At 33.0% G+C, this 18,456-nt stretch overlaps 1 protein-coding gene across 1 annotated transcript; it reads right to left on the bottom strand.

The window, feature by feature from the left end:
* Positions 1-4,455: 4,455 nt before the first annotated feature.
* LOC105773336 (probable protein phosphatase 2C 60) lies at positions 4,456-11,565 on the bottom strand. The gene is made up of 11 exons (XM_012595112.2): positions 11,442-11,565; positions 10,607-10,726; positions 9,989-10,052; positions 8,608-8,716; positions 8,062-8,215; positions 6,753-6,878; positions 6,129-6,252; positions 5,933-6,009; positions 5,639-5,691; positions 5,013-5,067; positions 4,456-4,888 (listed from the first exon to the last, which is right to left on the bottom strand). The coding sequence occupies exons 1-11, from the start codon at positions 11,526-11,528 to the stop codon at positions 4,655-4,657; spliced, it is 1,203 nt and encodes a 400-aa protein (XP_012450566.1). The 5' UTR covers positions 11,529-11,565; the 3' UTR covers positions 4,456-4,654.
* Between the last annotated feature and the right edge of the window lie 6,891 nt (positions 11,566-18,456).

Raw genomic sequence — 18,456 nt, 5'->3', positions numbered from 1 at the left:
TAATTTGTTAGAGAGATTAGATTGGGTTGTGTATAATGTTCTATGGAATAAGTTGTCCATCATCTACACAAGCTTAAATCTAATCGTAGACCTTTGTCTGCTAATTTCGGGGAGATAAGATTACAATTGCTTAACAGCTCTTTTCAATTGTTTTTGTTTAGGTTTCTTTCTCATCTACTACAACAAATTTTTGCATTAGTGGCGTACAAAACAGTCACTGATAATTACATTTTATGTCTTTATTTGTATCTAGGGACACAAAATTCATTGTCACACTAAAGGTTAAACGTGATGATTTATCACTATTTGTCTTACTGTTGGAAGTATGGTGACGATAATGTATAATGTCAACTTGTAATTAGTATTTGTGACAACTAACTACGTCATCAAATTATATAATATTTATCACTAACCATTGGTATCATCACCAATAATGAATAACATTCAATGCATAAGTGACGAAATTGGGATCGTCACGATCTTAATGACATTCTGTTGTGTCACAGTATAATGTCATTAATAACAATAATGTAAAATGTCACCTTTTAATAAGTATTTGGTGACAGATAATTTTGTCACCAAATTATACACTAATTTGTTATTTGATTTGTCATCGGAAATAATATTCAACTTATAGTGACAAAATAAACATAGTCACATAATTAATGACGGAACGTATCGTCACCTAATATGCTAAAATGATGTCATTAAAATTTTATTTCATGTTAATTTAAAACCATCAAATTAAGCCAACTGAATCTTAGCTCGATTGATATGGGCATTGTTGTCAATGCAGGAAGACGTGGGTTCGAGCGCATTGAAGCGCATTATCCTCCTATTTATGGGTTGGGGAGGGGCCATGGGTAGTTCCAAACATTATATCAAAAAGAATAGATATAATTAAAACCTATAATGAGAATATTCAAAAAAAAAACCGTCAAATTAATATGACATTATTATCATCACCTAATATGAAAAAGAGGTAAAGAAATAAATAAAAAATAGTCTATAAAAAATCACATTAATCATCTACTATAGTATTTTTTTTATATTCTACTTATAATATTATACAATTCACTCCTTACAAAATAATAAAATTGAAACAATAAAAAATTATCGACTTTGGAGTAAAATAGTCAAAACTGAAGTTCTATGAATTAGATGAACTTCGAGCATCCTAAATTTTACTTTCAAAAGTTTCAACAGTATGATATTTTTATAGGTTGGACCGGCTTCCCGTCACCTTTTCCGACTAGCTCAATTTATAGAAAACTCCCATTCCCTTGATTACCTTTTCAAAAACAACGTGGTTGCTACCAAGAATTTAATAAATGGAAATCCATTACTAAACACCAAAGAAAAATTCTTCCTCTATGGTCATGTCAGGTAAATAGCAATAAGAAAAGGCTAAAATGGAAAATTAGGGATATATGCTAAATTTTAAACAAAATTAGGGATTTAGGCATTTTTTGTAAAACAAAAATTAGAGAAATATGTCGATTTGGGAGAAAGAAGGCAAAAACACACCGTGTAAGAAGCTTTTTCAGGTGACGTAACATGGGGCAAGGCAAAAATGCGTCCTGTAGGATGCGCTTTAAGGTGACATGGAGGAAAGGGTGAAAACGTGTCCTACAGGACGCGTTTTTGCCCTACCCCATGTCATGCGTCTTACACGACGCGTTTTTGCCCTGTCCCGTGCCATTTTAATTCTGAAAGCTCGATAATCCTAGAATAAAGTTTCTGAAACCAGAGAATCCTGGGATAAAATTTACATCCCATCTTTCTGTGGCACAATAGGAATGTTTAGAAACTTTTAGAAAAACACTTCTTGTTAGAAGCCTTTTTTTGACTTATCATGTCCAATCTTTTCCAACATTTTGAAATTATATTTTATATTCGATAGTAAAGTTTCCTATAAAATGAAGATTGATGTGGAGAGGTTTTCATAGTTAAATTTCGAGTTGAAGATTTGCATAATGAAAAGATTGTTGATGTTAAACATCTAAAGTTTAAAAATCGACCCAACAAAGTAAATTAGTTCAAGTAAGTGTCATTGTTTGAATTTAGTTAATGAGTACTTATTTTTCTATATAATGTTTTCATTTTAAACATGTGAAACAAGATTTTTTTTACGAAGATGAGTAGGTGAATTAGAGCCGTTAGTTATTACAACGGTCAAATTTGTGAAACTGACATTGGGGTTGTTTTTGTATCAACCCAATCTACAGAATTGGCTTTCAACCGAAGCATAAAATTGAATAAGCTTCAACCAAAGCATAAAATTGAATAAGCTCTAGTCAAGAATTAAAAGGAAAGTCTCTACTTCAAGCCAGAGGAGAATTTCGAGCTTTAAATATAAATATCCAACGTCAATGAGCCCTGTTACATATGATACATTTGAGCTCAAAGGTACATAGATGTCGCGGAAATGCTCAATATGCATTGCTCTAGTGGAAATGCTATACTAGAGTTATATGTCTAGTTTGTCAATAGCCAGGAAAGTGGTTCAAGCTTGACAACAGTTTTAATAAATTTGTTTCGGGAACGGGAAAAAGAAAGTCCAACTATATAGTTGTGCGGTGGTTTCATAGCATTGTTACAAATCTCGTATTAGGAAATGTCAAAATTATCAATGGGAAAGCATTTCTTGGGTTCAACCCTCGATTTCAACTTTGGCATACAGTCAAGATTAGTTCTTAACCTGAACTTGGAGACCTCGGCACAACATTCTGTGAGTACTTTTGATTTCAACTTCGGAACGTTGATGTTCTATGTTGGGAACACTTATTCGGGTATGCCATCAAGTTACATTGGTGGGCAATCCGCAAGTAATATTGGTTTTAACATAGGGTTGACGAGAATGGATGATATACTCCTTACAACTGCACTGGCGAAGGGACATCCAACCTTGGACATGCAATTGGGGTTGAGAACGAAGAGGAATCTGGAACTGATGATGATCCAATTCGGGAATCTAGGCCAGATGGTTCGAAAATTGCATTATTTTTTGAACTAGAGGTTGTTCTTACTAAACCAGTAGGGAGTGATTTTGATAGTGAAAGCTCCAGACAATGCTAGAGGAGTTGATCCAGATTTTACAACATATGAACCTCCACCCCGCATGCTTAATGTGGACCTTAATGCTGAAGAAAAAAAGGAAAATGGAGAAAAAAAAGGAATAAATAAATAAAAGGAAAACACAAAAAAAATTAAGTAGATTTCTAACTATGCAATTTGTTAAAAGAAAACGGAAAAATTAACAACAATGACCAGTTCATAATTTTTTTATTTAGAGTGAGTAAATTGAGAAAAAAATTAGAGTGATAAAAATAAGACAAACTCTATTTTAAAATGATCATGGATGTAGTTTACCCTATTTAGTTTCTATTTTCCAGGAAAGAGCTTTGAAAAGTAAAAAAGAAGTTGAATGTAATTCTTTGAATGTCCAAGTGTCACGGGCCATAGATCGAAGCCCATGCCAAATATAGACAAAATGTCTCATGGAGATCCATTGATTAAATGGGGCTTATTTGACCCACTTGAACTGGCTCGATTCATAGAACACTTAGAAAAACCCTCTATTTAAAACATTGGTAGCCCAGTGAAACACTCTAGTAAAATTAGAGTTACCATGGTAAATATTGTAAATTCTAAGGAATAAGATTGTATAGAGTTTAAATCTTTTAGAACTCTCATCTTGTAGATAAGCTTTACCCTTGACCGTCGATGTAATTTAAATTAGACTATTGGATCTAAATAGCTCAATTATAAATAGAGATATTCCCCTCATTTATAATCATCTCATTCATAGCTATTGAATATATTTGAGAGCCTTTACTCAAACATCTTGTGTGTATTGTCTTTTTATGGTTTTTCTGTTCGATTCAAGTTGCTTTGTCTTTTGCGTTTACTTCCACATTATTTCAATACCTTAGAGAATTTTCTTTTACAAATTCTCACTTTTAAGAGATAAATTGACTTTGACAAATCGCAACTTTATTGATTTTTCAAAAAATCACTAAAGTTGCACGATTTGTCAGACTAAAGTTTTAGCTCCATGATACAAGTTCATACTTTTAAAAAAATATAAATAATATTTACTATATATGTTTGAACCGATTTCCAACCAGTTGAATCAATCGGACCAAAAACCTGTGGTTTGATTTGTTCAACCGTTAGTCTGATCTTGAAAACCATCGTGAAGTATGTCTATTTGTGCAATTACATGTACACATAGAAAAAAAAAGTGTTACCCAATTGCACTAACTACTCGGTTATGACCTCCCAATTGAAGCTTAACTTAAATCCTACCAATTGAAGCTTAACTTAAATCCTACCAATTGAAGCCTTAATTGTTGGACCTCCCAACAACAGAAGAAGCTACTTAAAAAGCTAAAATGACACATGCCGTCGCTAGTATCTCATGGGGAAAAAAAATTAAATGAAAAGCACAAGTTTAACACATACAAAAACCCAAGGATCTATTCGATCAAAAATCTTGCAACACTATACATGCATACACATAAACAATCATACCACAAGAAAATCACTTCCTAAATGTGAAATCTGAGTATCATCTGCGTTTTGCTTACAAGCTTTCAAGGAAAAAGCTAGCCATTTGGTCAAAACTGAAAGAAAGGCGGCTAATGCTTTCTTAAGATCCAGATTCCGATTCAGGTCCGGATCTGGATCCAGATGCACTTTTATCTGTGGTGGCTGTTTGATCTGTCAATAGTTGCTGCTCTTGTTGCTCCTCCAAAGTGCCTGAACCAACGGGCCTTTTGAACTGAACAAGGATCATTGTCATGTTATCACAGCCCTCACCACCGGCTGTTGGAGCCAAACATCTGTCGAATACTCTCTCACAGATAGCTGAGAGTTTAGTTTCCTACACAGAGACAATGAGACTGATGTTAAGCAATGTACATATCAATTCATCAGGCTTGGCAAACGGATTTTTTGTATTAATGGGGCTTCAAAGTGCTTAGTGAGAGGTCTATGAAGAAACTTACGGAGCTTAATTGCTCTCGAACGTAATCCACTAGTTGTTGGCTCGACATACAATCCCTAATGAATAGAAAATGGCAAAAATATTAGGCAATCAACTTAACAAAAAGAAGTAATATCATCCAAGACACTAATGTTCACTATGATTCAGAGGACTTAATTTGGATGAAAAACATGCCACAAAATTGGCAAATCAGAAAGTAGCCCTCCACCACAAACTGTACAGGACATATGGTGTACTATGTCTTCTAACAATTGACAGAGGAGATCATACAACAGTCAGAACACCTACATACATGTGTACATACACCGAGCATGCATGCATACTTATATATGTATGTATGCAATCATAGTTCCCTTAAGCTTGGTTACATGAATCCCCTCCTCACCCACCACTCCAGCTTAAGGTCAGTCTGAGTCTGACAGATTGCTTGATATAAAAATCTTTCAGAAAGATTAGCAAGTAGGCATGGCATGCATGTATCCTGCATGCACCTACAGCCAATTACGAAAGATTGTTCTTAATAGTGCCCAAGTAATAACCAGATAGGGTCTAAACTTAACTTCAGAGCAGCAGGGATAAATGGATGCAAGTTTCTTGTAATAGAGAAATTCCTATAAAGTAACTTACCAAATCCCATCGCAAGCTAAAACAAGAAACTCATCATCGTCGCAAAGCTCAACCTATTTCAAAGATGGTAAATGCTAAGTATAAACATAGGGTAAGGGGTGAAAACAAATATTAGTTGGCATGATGTAGCAAAAGATTTATATATGCATCTGAGGATTGCTTATCGTTTAAAATTTTGATAAAAGAGTACCAAAACAAAAGAGATAGTTCCTTTATTAAATCAATTGGTCATTATCAAAATTTATAAACTGAGTTTGAATAATTACACAAATATTAGAGCAAACAGCTACTCACAGCGTTTATGTCTGGATTAGCTGTTACAATCTGCTTTTCAGCTGGCAGAGTTTTATTCTGTTTGAACTCCACATCACCTGCAAGCAGAAGCCAAATATGGATCAACATGCAATTGAAATAAGATATATTCCCCCCTGCTCCACACACCTAAATCTCCAGTCAAAACAAAACATTTAAACTGGGATCTAGAAGGTACCAATAGCCCTGGCCAAGTTTAAGCTTCCATTAATACGTCCCACTTGAATAAAACCACCAGCTTTCAGAATCCTATCTTTCTCCAACTCAAGCTCTGGTTTGTGATCTTTAGACAGATTATAAGCCTGTAAAAGAAATTTCTATGAAATAAATCTTGCAAATCGCACAAGTAAAACTATGCCACCTTAAAGAGGAACCTATTTCCATGTTCAAAGGAGAGAGACGTAAAAGAAATTGAAATGGAGCAGGGATAAATCCCATAGTCTCTCCCTCAGTGACAAATATAGTGACTATACACTTGAAGCAAATAAAAAAACTGATGTGATGAGCAAATCAAAAACTATGCTTTCCACTCTCTTATCACCAATCAGATTGAAAAAGGTAATAACATCTGCAACAACCATTTCCATGCCACACTCAGAAAACTAAAAGGGGCAGTCCTACTCATGGTATCTTATTCCTAAATTCATGACAAAATTAACTTATAACAAAATCATTAGTTGACATTCAAAGCAGACACCGCTTACATCTCAATTTTTTGAGGCCTTCAGAAAAGGTTCTATACAAGAAAACATAATTTTTGAAATAGTGTTTTCATGGTTCAGCAGAAGAAGAAAGAATGTACCTGACCCTTTCTAGATATTACACAACGAGAATCACCAGCATTAGCAACAATGAGTTGTTTGTTTCGAATTACTGCAACACACGCCGTGCTTCCTTGAGTAGGTCCATCAAAATCAGAGTGAGGGCCCTAGTTTGCAATCAAACAAAATTTCATTTAGAACTGCACAGGTCAAATAGACATTTAATGAATCACATAAAAGCTTCTTACATATCTTATTACATAAAGAATTAAACAAATCACATTAAAGTTTGTGGCACATACGATACTTCAATTAAGCTGCATCCTTCTTTCTTCCACCATAACTTGAAGAGATATCATCCACCACCAGTGGAGTTTTTGGATTCCACAAGTGGAGTTAACAGAGTCATACATACCCTTTAGAGTATAATTAGAAAAGCTAATTTAAAAAAGAATTACACATGTGGCTCCACTGCTAGTGTATCAAAATGAATTCCAACCTAAAAGGCAAGCTAACATATGGTTTAATAATGCATGTTTGCTACCCACCTACCTATAAAGTTCATTTTTACCAAATTTATATAATGAAGTGAATGTATGTCACGTTTTCATAGTTCTAACTACAATAATTAGTAGTCATTGATTTCTTGCAGCGATACAATCCTAGGCCATTCAACAGGATATGCTCACATGAAATGTCTGAGTCAGGGGCAGTAAAGATTATTAACTATACAACCCCAAACTGTACATTGGACTTGAAAGGATATAGCAAAAGTCTCTTAATCTTAGTTAAAAAAACTTTCTTTTCCTAAGTTAAAAATGGTCTCTTGATCTTGTCCCAAACGGGATATAGCAAACTTTACTATATCCTAACTCAGTTAAAATTAGCATACTTCAGACAGTAGGTTCAATTAAGTTTATTTCGTAACATGGCATCAATGGTTAAGATTTGATGATGAAATTTATTAATATTCACAAAAGAAAAATGGTATTAAAAATATCCTTACAAACTGCAAAGACAAAAGCTTCTTTTATCAGTATTCTCATCAACTTTCTCCAGTTTACCAAATAAGCTACCGACATAATTTACTGGTAAAGAGATTTATTATGTGAGAATACACATAATGCAAAAAATTAGAAAGATATGATTACCCCTATTGGTAGCATACAGATTTGTAAGCTGAAAACTTATTCTACTCCTTGGAATGAACAGCAACCAAAGAAACATTTAAAGCCATGTAGCTTAGATCTCATTGAAACATTTCCTAGTCCAACTGCTCAGCAATCAGCAAGGCAAATATAATATGAAATCGTTTCATATAACTAAAAGGAAAATATATCACCAAAATACCTCCTCAGAAGACCAATCATCAAAATGGTTGTTGGCTTCACCACTTCTAGGAGACCATATGAGCCCTTCAATAAGGCCAGAAACCTGGTCTATCTTATCTCCCAGGACCGCTAATTCTCTCCATCCCCTTTGTCCACGCATCATCTCATCCATTCTGCATGATCAATAAAACAGCAGTTGTATACAAGTATAGCAGAAGAAACAACTGGCCTACAAGCACCCTTGTTTGTGTCATATTATTTATTCAGTGAAAGGAATATCATCACACTCTTAAATTTCAAATGACAGAAAAAATGAAAAAAAAAAAAAAGGAGACAATCATGACTTAAACATCAAAGATACAGTCGCAATTGCATAAGCCAGAATCGAGCTATAAATAACTTGTCATAAAACCAATTACATTACAGTACTATAACATGCAATTGCATCAGTGTACACTAACAAACTTTGAGTGGTAATGTGATGAACTCCAAGCACACGGTCTATTTGACATGCCAAAGACACGCTCGTGCTTGAGCTGTTACACATCTTCAAAATATCACTAACCTCAGAAAAGATTTCTGCAGTGAAGTCCCTATATCTCCAGCTGAATATGCCTCATGCTGGAGCACCTGTTGATGAAGATACTTGGCACAAAACTTAGACACTGCTTGACCTGCAGATAAATGAACCAGAGAAAATACCTAAAAAACTTGGCATACAGAATTTAATGACTAAACAATTCAATTAAAGGCTTTCAAAATCATGAAAGCTGAAATTGATAAAAAGGGAATAAGAGCAAATATAACAATCATATTGAATGAGCTGAAAATAGGTAAACTTCCTATAGAGACCAATATTTTTACCTACACAACTAATGTAAATTAAATGCTTTCTCCCTAGTTTACCAACTTGAAGCATTACAAATAATATTTAGCTGTGCACAAAATAACCTCGATATACAAAAAAAAGTAGATAAGAACATTGCAGCCAGACATAAGCATGTCATTCACTGCAATCTCAAGTATGAGGAGAGTTTCTAGAGCTAAGAACCTCACTGAGGTTGGTGCTGAACTTGAAAACAAAAATCCCATCCTAGGAACACTTCATAATCTTTTAGCAATACGAAGTATGGCATACCAGTCTATGCAGGTCTCACCCATCCAGTAAATGCACTTGACCAACTCCAATCCCTTTACCATTTCTAATTAAAGGAATTATTGAAACACAAAACAAGCAAGTCCCAAATTGCAGCTTGCTTTCTACCCCTCAATGTTTGATGGTATGATTCAGAATTATTACGAAGATAATTGGGGTATCAGCACAATTCAAATTTTAAAATAACCATCAGGCTCAAGTTGACACCAAACATACCCCTCAAATAATAAAACCATTCAATTTAAATATGATAAAAGGAAATAGTTCAATAAGTTAAGCAACTTGTTGCTAAATGGACCAAAAACTGTCAACATTATCTTCTGCTTATCTGTTTGTAACGATAAACTATGTGCCAGAAACAGAAAAAAGGATTGCATCAGATTTATCCTTTGATGCAAGAAATTTAGTGATTTCCTTTCCTCCTTTATTTGAGTTGAAACTTAAAATTTGTTCCTGAAAGTGCTTCTAAGCGTGCAAGATTGAAAAGAAAAAACAATACCTTCGATATACATTTAACACACTCAGATGTCATCTGTCTCCAGAAAAATCATAAAACCTCAATATTTAAAGCTTCTACTCTAGTCACTTCACCAGTGACGTGACCAAAAGCACATGCCAGTCAATTAAGATTTCCCAAAAGAACAAAAACCATGATTAGAAGAATGCAAATTGTACCCAGCAAAGTTTAAAAATAAAATAATGAAACAAAAACTTTATATGCTTTTTAATGAAAAAAGTGATGCAAGAAAAAATTAAATGAACTATGAAAATTAAAAAGTTCAATCCATACCTCCATGACCATCATAAACACCAAAAAATGACGTCATGCTGTCCAGATCTGGATAGGCTGCATGCTGTTAAAAACCACAAAAGTCTATTCATATTTAAGGTAAATGGTGTTATTCAAGGTAGATAAATAGTCCTTCAGAGAAATGGAAGAAATTCTCCAATTGACTTTGAATGCATGATTTTATCAAGGACCCCATATCCCTTAAAATTCTTACACATAACAGGTATCAAACACAGACAGACATGCATTGGGCAATTACACTCCAGAAAAGGCACACAGGCATGCACGCAATCATATGAACAAAAACTACGTATTCAGATAGGAGTTTCTACTTTCCTTCTATCTGTCAGATTTGGTGAGATTCAATCCTCAATCCAAGGATAAGTCTAGAGTCTGAATGGACAAACTTTTTATAGTTACATAAATCATTTCCTCCAATATGTTTGATGTTGACCATATACTAGATATTATTTATACCTAGTTAAGAAAAATATATTAAGTATAGAAAAAGCATATATTACAATTAATTGCTAACTGAAGGTAAGCCCCATGACTTCAGTTAAAGATTAAAAGTCAGAGCATATTAAGCCAGACAATGAGACTAGTGAGATAAGTTACAGCATCTTCCATAGTTGCACGCCATCCTTGCATGGATGACAACCCAAATCGAAGCCTGTCATTTTCACCATCTTCCGAGAACTTTTCGGTTTTCGGGGTACTTAGGTATACACCCATTTCCTGGCAAACCAAAACAGAAACTATCAATCACATATTGTATAGTAAAATTCTACTTACATACACCCACAAAATGACAACCACATGCATATGATTGTACGCAGAAATCAATTATTTTTGCCTTACAACTATTTACCCATAAAAACTTATATATCCACAAAACCTCATCACGTGGGAAGAAACACATACAGTAGATACATTGTCTGTATATAAATAAATGCTGTAAGGGATAACCATGCCAAAAACTAATTCCATTAACGAACAAATGGTAATATATTCCAGTAAATTTATACAGAACCACGTGTCAAAACATACAAAAAACTGTTATTAGAGATCAAATCAGATCAAAACATGGTCCGAATCAAGAACCCAAAGGAAAACCAACTAGAATGATCTAATTTCTCCGTTTTGATTAAAGAGAAAGTTAATTCTAGAGAAGAAAAAAAAGTATTCCCATTATGTCTTTTTTTTCCATCAATCAAATGCATTTCTTTTCATTTTCCTATGGTTTTTTTCCAGGTATCAAAGGATTCATCAAAATAGTAACAACAAAACCAAGATAAAATTACGAAAGGAATAACAAAAAGAGAAGAAATTGAAATTGTGAAAGTGAGTAATGCAGATCGAATTGACTGTTTATAACTATAACAATCAATGAAATTAAATAAAAATTAGGAATAAATTAGGGTTTGAGATGTAAAAGAGGAAATGAACTCACTTTGGCAGTTTTTGAGAGTGTCTTTCTGTTTACTGTTTTGTTATCATTATCATCTGTTATGCCTGATTGTGTTTTTGATAAAGCCATATTATGGAGCCAAACGAGTCACCTGGACCAACTCAGCCCAACCCAACCCAACCCAACTCAGTAACAAAAATAATATATTAGATCCATCTTAACTAAGTGTGGGTTTAGATGGACAGTACAATACGATGTGGTTAACTTATTTTTTGTCTCACGCTAAAGTATCATTACAGTATTTAATCTCACCGCTACTACTGTTTTTACACTAATTACAAGTAAACGCATCACCCATCAAAACTCACACTAAGGCCCCTTTGGATAGATGTTTACTTCCATTTAGGTGCGTTTAACTTTTTCTTTCACACGCTACAGTATTTAATCTCACCGTCACTGTTATTTTTACACTAACCGTAGGTAAACACAATACTCATCCAAAGGGGCCCTAACTCTTTTTTGGTTTATTGTACCTCAAAGTATTAATGACCGGTGTCCGACTAGATTTGGTCAAATCTAAACTTAACTTAATTCAAAGAATGAGTTTAAAATTTTATTTAAACCTGTCCATATTTGTAAATAATTAACCCGAATACATTTTAAGCCTACTCATATCTTTTAGAAGAATTTAATAATTTATATTTATATCTTTTTAATTTAATATTTAGTAATTTATATTATTTATTTCAATTTTATATATAGTCATTTTAACATTTTTAATGTTTACATTATAGTAGTATAGATTTAAATTTTTATGTTATAAATTGCATAATATATAAATAAAAATAATATAATATAAAGCATTGCAAACTTAAAAGAAAAATATTCATATTTTAAACAAGCCTGATATTTTTGCCTAAACTCATTTTCTAGGCCTAATATTTTTATCTAAACCCTCCTAAATTACAAACGAAACTTCAGGTTTGGATAGGTAGCCCAGCCCACATATAAATACATTTTTTATAATATAATATTTATAAATATCTGTCTTGATTTAATAACAAGGTTGAAGAATTTTAAGATCTTATATTCGAGCCCTATCATCATATGCAACTACAATCCATGTTTGGGGTTCGGGGCCGCCCCTCCCAACAATATTGTCTCCAATGTTTGAACCTGTGTCTTCCCTTAAGAATGCAATTTGCCTTACCGTTACACCCAACACTTGTTGGTATATATGCAATTACTTCACTAATATAAATAAAAAGTTATAAATTCATAAATTTCACCGATTCATAAATCAAAGTACAATGGGAAAAAATAAATAAAATACATAATCTTACATAAAATTGTGAGCTGCGTTCTTCTAAAGAAACAAAATCTTCAAGAATTGAATCTGCAGCAAATGTTTCAACAATCTCTCTTTTGATGTTAACAACTAAGTTATTTGCAAGAAACTCATCCTTTGTCTTATTTTGCGATCTTGATTTGACAATCTTCATAGCTAAAAATGATCACTCACTAGTTGTTGTAGACACTAGAAGAGTCAAAACAAATCTGATCAATTTGTCAAAAAGATAATACACTTCTAATTTTTTGTCTCTCTCGAAAAGAGACATAGTCGTGACAAGTAAGACAAATTTTGTAACTTTTCCTCATCGTACATATCATACTCAATACTTCAATTGAAATCTCAAATTCAACTTCTCTTATTTAATAAAATCAAAAGGATAATACTTTTCAGCAAGTGTGAAAATGTCATCTAACATTGAAAATTTTACTTTTCATTTAGATATAAAACAGAGCTAAGTTTCAAAAGATCCATTACTTGCATGTTAAACTTTTTATTTAGATCTTGCAACTGAAAATCAATTACTTTATTGAATATGCCAAAATGATAATGGTGTTCCATTATGATTTGACTTTGTTAGAATTGTAGACGTTTACATTTAAAATATTGTGCATTGAACACTCAAATCATGTTTTTCCCAAAATGACAACACATCTTTAAGCAAACTAGTCCAACTATTTTCTCATAATTCTGAATCAACATTTTTGTACTTGAAACCAAATTCATAGCATTTAAAATGTCTTGAGACTTTTGCTGCAAAACTTGGTATAGAATATCAATAATGTCCCCAAACTATGGGTAAATTACATCAAATGTCCCTAAACTATAGGTTTGATTCTAAATTTATCTTCTTTCAAAAAGATTCTAAATTTATCTCTAAACTTTAAAACATTCTAAACAAGTCCATGAACTATCATATTGTTCTATTCAGGTCATTTTGTTAGCAATTTTTTAGGGTAAACTACACCAATAGTCACTAAACTATGGGTAAGTTTTCATTTTGGCCACTTAACTAAAAAATTTACAATTTGGTCACTAAATTTTTCAAAATTGTTTTTTTTCACTCAATTGTTAAGTAACACTTTTTAGTTGGTATCATAACCATTTTAATCCTCAACTTTTATATCTTTATCAATTTGACCCTAGTTAAATTGATAGAAAATATAAAAATAAGGACTAAATTATCATTATACTAACTAAAAAAGTGTCACTTAATAGCTGAGTGACAAAAAAAAACAATTTCAAAAAGTTTAGTGACCGGATTGTAACTTTTTTAGTTAAGTGATTAACGAAAAATTACACAGTTTAGTGACTAATGGTGTAGTTTACCTTCTTTTTAACTTTACTGTTATATGTTTGTTGGTGACACATCTAGTTGCAACAAATGTTGGTTTTTTATACATTTTTATTTTTCTATTTGTTTAGGGTAAACTACATGTAATATCACTAACGACTAGTAAGTTTACACTTTGACCACTCAATTTCAAAAAGTTATTGATTAGTCATTGAACTATTCAAAAGTTATCATTTAAGTCATTAGGTCATTAAGTTGCTAACAGATGCTTGATGGTCGTTAACTCACTATTCATCATAAGGTAATGTAGCATCCTTAACACCTCCTAAGATTAGAATAGTGTTATTTCAAGACTTGCACATGTTAGAATTTTCGAAGTAAATAAAATAGGAATCATGAGTATTATTAGAGAAGTTGGATAACGTAAGGAATTAAAAAGAGTTTTGAATTGAGAGAAATTAATTTGAGGTATTGAGTAAATTGTAAGTGTGAAAAGTGTTGGGGCAAAAGTGTGAAAATTAAAAATAAAAATGATTGGATTAGATTTATGGGAAAAAGAGGAAGGACTAGAAGTGTAATTTAACCAAGAAATCACAATAAAGTGTGGATGAGATTGAAAATGAATATGAACCATGAGTTTAGATTTTTTTTTAAATTAAATATAAGTAAAAATTTAAAATACTAAATTAAATAGATTTTAATATAGAAAGATCTAGAAAAAAATTCTTTCCATCATCATCTACATCTTTTCCTTCTCATGTTACTCCAATCTCCTTCCTTTACCAACTTTCATTTTGTTTCGTTTTAGTCCATTCTCTACCATTTTCAACCCTTTCAAGCTCAAAACTGCAAATTTCTCCCATAGGTTTTTAGTGAAATCAATAGAAAAACCCCATGACAAGTTAGGTTTCTTGTGAAGATAGCTTGTGAAGATTCAAGTAAAGGATGATGAAGTTTTCTTTAAAGATTTCATGTTTACCTTATTAAAAATGCATGGAAAAAATATGTAAGTATTGTTTTGATATTAAATCTTGTGTATGTATGTATGTATCTATGTATGTGTTGTTAATGAAGAGAAACATACGAGAGGTGAGCAACAATGGCTTGATAAAGGGAAAGAAGTAGCAAAAGAGTGAAGGAAGAAGAAAAGAGCTCATTGCAAGCATTTAATTGGAAGTACTTCAAGAAATTTACTTTACCTAACTCAACTTAAGTGTAAGCCATGTTAGAATTGTTAGATGATTAATTGGTATGTTTAGTGAAAATACAAATTGGATTTTAATAACAAATAAATAGATTTGGTATATTGAAATAGCAGTAAGAAGAGGCCAAATTGTAAAGTGTACGAAATTAAACATGTGAATTAAAATATTAATAAATAGGGTTTGAATAATATGAGATGTATTAGTGGATAGATGAAAAGTAAAAGTATAATGAAATTAGAGAGTATAGTGAATTTTTATGTTAATAAGGACTAAATTGTAAAAGGTCTAAAATTTAAATTGTTTTTAATTATTGAGTAAAAGTAGTGAATTTAACATATAAATGCACATGTAGACAAGGTGTGAACTAGTAGGATATAGATGACATGTCATTAGGAAAGTTTCGTGCGCACTAGTAATAGTGGCACTTCGGTGCAATTTAGTTCTTTCGCACCCCGGTGCTAGTGACAGTGGCACTTCAGTGCAAATCGTCAATTTTACACTTTGGTGTAATATAGTGTATATGTAAAAAATAGAACGTCAATAATGCATATGTATCATAAAGAAAAGAAATAAAATAAAGCATACAGAATTTTACGTTGAAACCCTTTCGGGAAAAAACCACGGACAGATAAGAAGAAAATTCACTATGTCGAATCCGAATGATACAAGAGGAGAGACGATTACGTCTATTTATAAGTTTAAAAACCTTATTCTAATAAAATTCTAATATAAGTAATACAGTAAGGTTAAAAACATATTATTCTAATCAAATATCAAATAGAAGAAGTAAACTTCTATATAGATTCCACTTGTGCAGCCTGTATCGTACCATGGGTGCCTTCGACCCCCGCACCCCTGGTTGCGAACCCAGTGTAACACCCCTAACCCATATCCGTCACCATAACAGGGTTATAGAGTATTACCAAAGTTTACAGATTTAAATACAGTTTACACATATAATTTAATATTCATAACTGAAATCAAACATATTCAATCATAATGTCCCTTGAATGGGCCCTCAAGACCTAATTTATGCTTTAGAAACAAGTCGGGACTAAATTAGAAACTCAAAGAATTTTTCACAAAATCTCAAATTTTTTCTTAAGTGTAGAGGACACACGCCCGTGTGGCTAGGCCATGTGGCTCACACGGCTAAGTGACACGCCCGTGTCCTAGGCCGTGTGGACATTCGATGTAAGGCACATGGCCGTGTCCCAGCCTGTGTCCATACCCGTATAACTCTCTAACTTGGGTCACACGGCTAGCCACATGCCTGTCTGTCAGGCTGTGTAGACAATTTAATTTTCAAAAATTAGGTGCAAGGGTCACACGCCCATATGCTAGGCCGTGTGACACACACGGCTGAGACACACGCTTGTGTCTCTGCCCGTGTGAGCGATTCAAAGCATTCTGTTTCTCAAAAATTTAAAATGCAGGGGACACACGACCAAACCACATGCCCGTGCGTATGGCCGTGTGTCACACACGGCTGAGACACACGCCCGTGTCTCTGCCCGTGTGGACAAAATAAGGTCATTTCCAACCCTTATTTCTCACCCAAATTTGTCTTGCACCTACATTAACATTTTAAACATTTCCCAATCAATTCAAAACATTTAAATCAAGCCAAAACCAATTCTTATGCATGACATATCATCACCTATTTTCAAGTGACGAACTTACCAAATTGGTCAAATATTCATTTAAGCATATTTATATCTAATATGTATATCAATTCAAGCACACAACACATATCAACATAATATGGTCTCATACACGTATACATCAAAACATACCATCACTAGCCATTCCAATGGCTAATTACAACCAAATATTAATATTTCATCATTTGGTCAATTTAACCTATACATGCCATTATACCAAGGAAAATTTTTCTAATTATAACAAAATGAGCTGAAGGATAGTGTGATCTTGCTCCGACCCGTTTCCAACCTTAACGAGCTTCCGAGTACTATAAAACAGGAAAAGTAAAACAGAGTAAGCATATTATGCTTAGTAAGTTCGTATAACAGAAAATTAACTTACCACTAATTTACATTTAAGACAAGCATACAAAATTCATCCAAAGAAATTTGGCAATTTTCCTAAACACATATATTCTCAAGAAACTTGTTAGTCATATATTACATGTAAACATTAAGAAACAATGATGAGCTCATTATGTAATAACTTTCATATACAAATGCTTTTCATATCATATTTCCATTTAACATGTGCATTTTCATGACAAATCATCTTAAGCACAGTTTAACCATGTCAGAACTTTGCCTGTTAAATTTATCTGAAATATCGATGGATACACATGTAGTACACTTGAAGTGTACGAAACTGTAATCCGTCAACTCATATTCAGGGGTACCCATTAGGGCACATAATCAAGAAGCACTCTCTCGAGCCATATAACAGGATGCTCATGTGAGCCATGTAATAGGAAGCTTATCCGGGCTATAACAGGAAACTCATAAGAGTTTAAAATAGGAAGCTCATTGAGCTTAACAAGTAACTCCGAAGAGTTATTATCAGGGAGCTCTGGATAGCCATATAACAGGAAGTTCAAGCGAGTCATATCAGAAAGCTTACAAAGAACCTATATAAGGATAATCATAAAAAGCTGTGGTATGTTCGCATTATATGCAGGATCCATACCGATCATATAATAAGTCGCTCACAAAGAGCTGGGTTATGACTGCAACACATGCAAGGTCAATACCTATCGGGATGCTTGCAGGAACCATGTAAATGAAAGCTCGAGAGGACTTATAACAAGATGCTCATAAGAGCTATGGTGTGTCCGCACCATATGCAGGACCACAACCAATACGGGAAATCCTGTATCCATCAAATTTCATTTATTCAAACGGGACTTAACGTTTATTAAGTATTATTGGATATGTGTCTGATTTTCATACATAAGACATTTATACAATTCATACATATACAACATTAAATTCAAACATTTTAAGATACATAATTTAATTACACGAACTTACCTCGATAATTGTTCGTGTTTGTAGGCTACTAATCTGATACTTTTTCTTTTCCTCGATCTAACTCTTTATTTGATCTTTCTGAATCTATATAAATGAATTTAACATCACTTTAACACATTTCATATTCAATTCAAACCAACTTACATCTTAGGCAAAAGTACCATTTTGCCCCTATTCTTTTAATTAATTCAAATTT

The sequence above is a fragment of the Gossypium raimondii genome, chromosome 6 (genome assembly GCF_025698545.1).
Source record: "Gossypium raimondii isolate GPD5lz chromosome 6, ASM2569854v1, whole genome shotgun sequence".
In the NCBI taxonomy this organism is placed as follows: domain Eukaryota; kingdom Viridiplantae; phylum Streptophyta; class Magnoliopsida; order Malvales; family Malvaceae; genus Gossypium; species Gossypium raimondii.
This window is presented reverse-complemented; position numbering and strand designations above follow the sequence as displayed.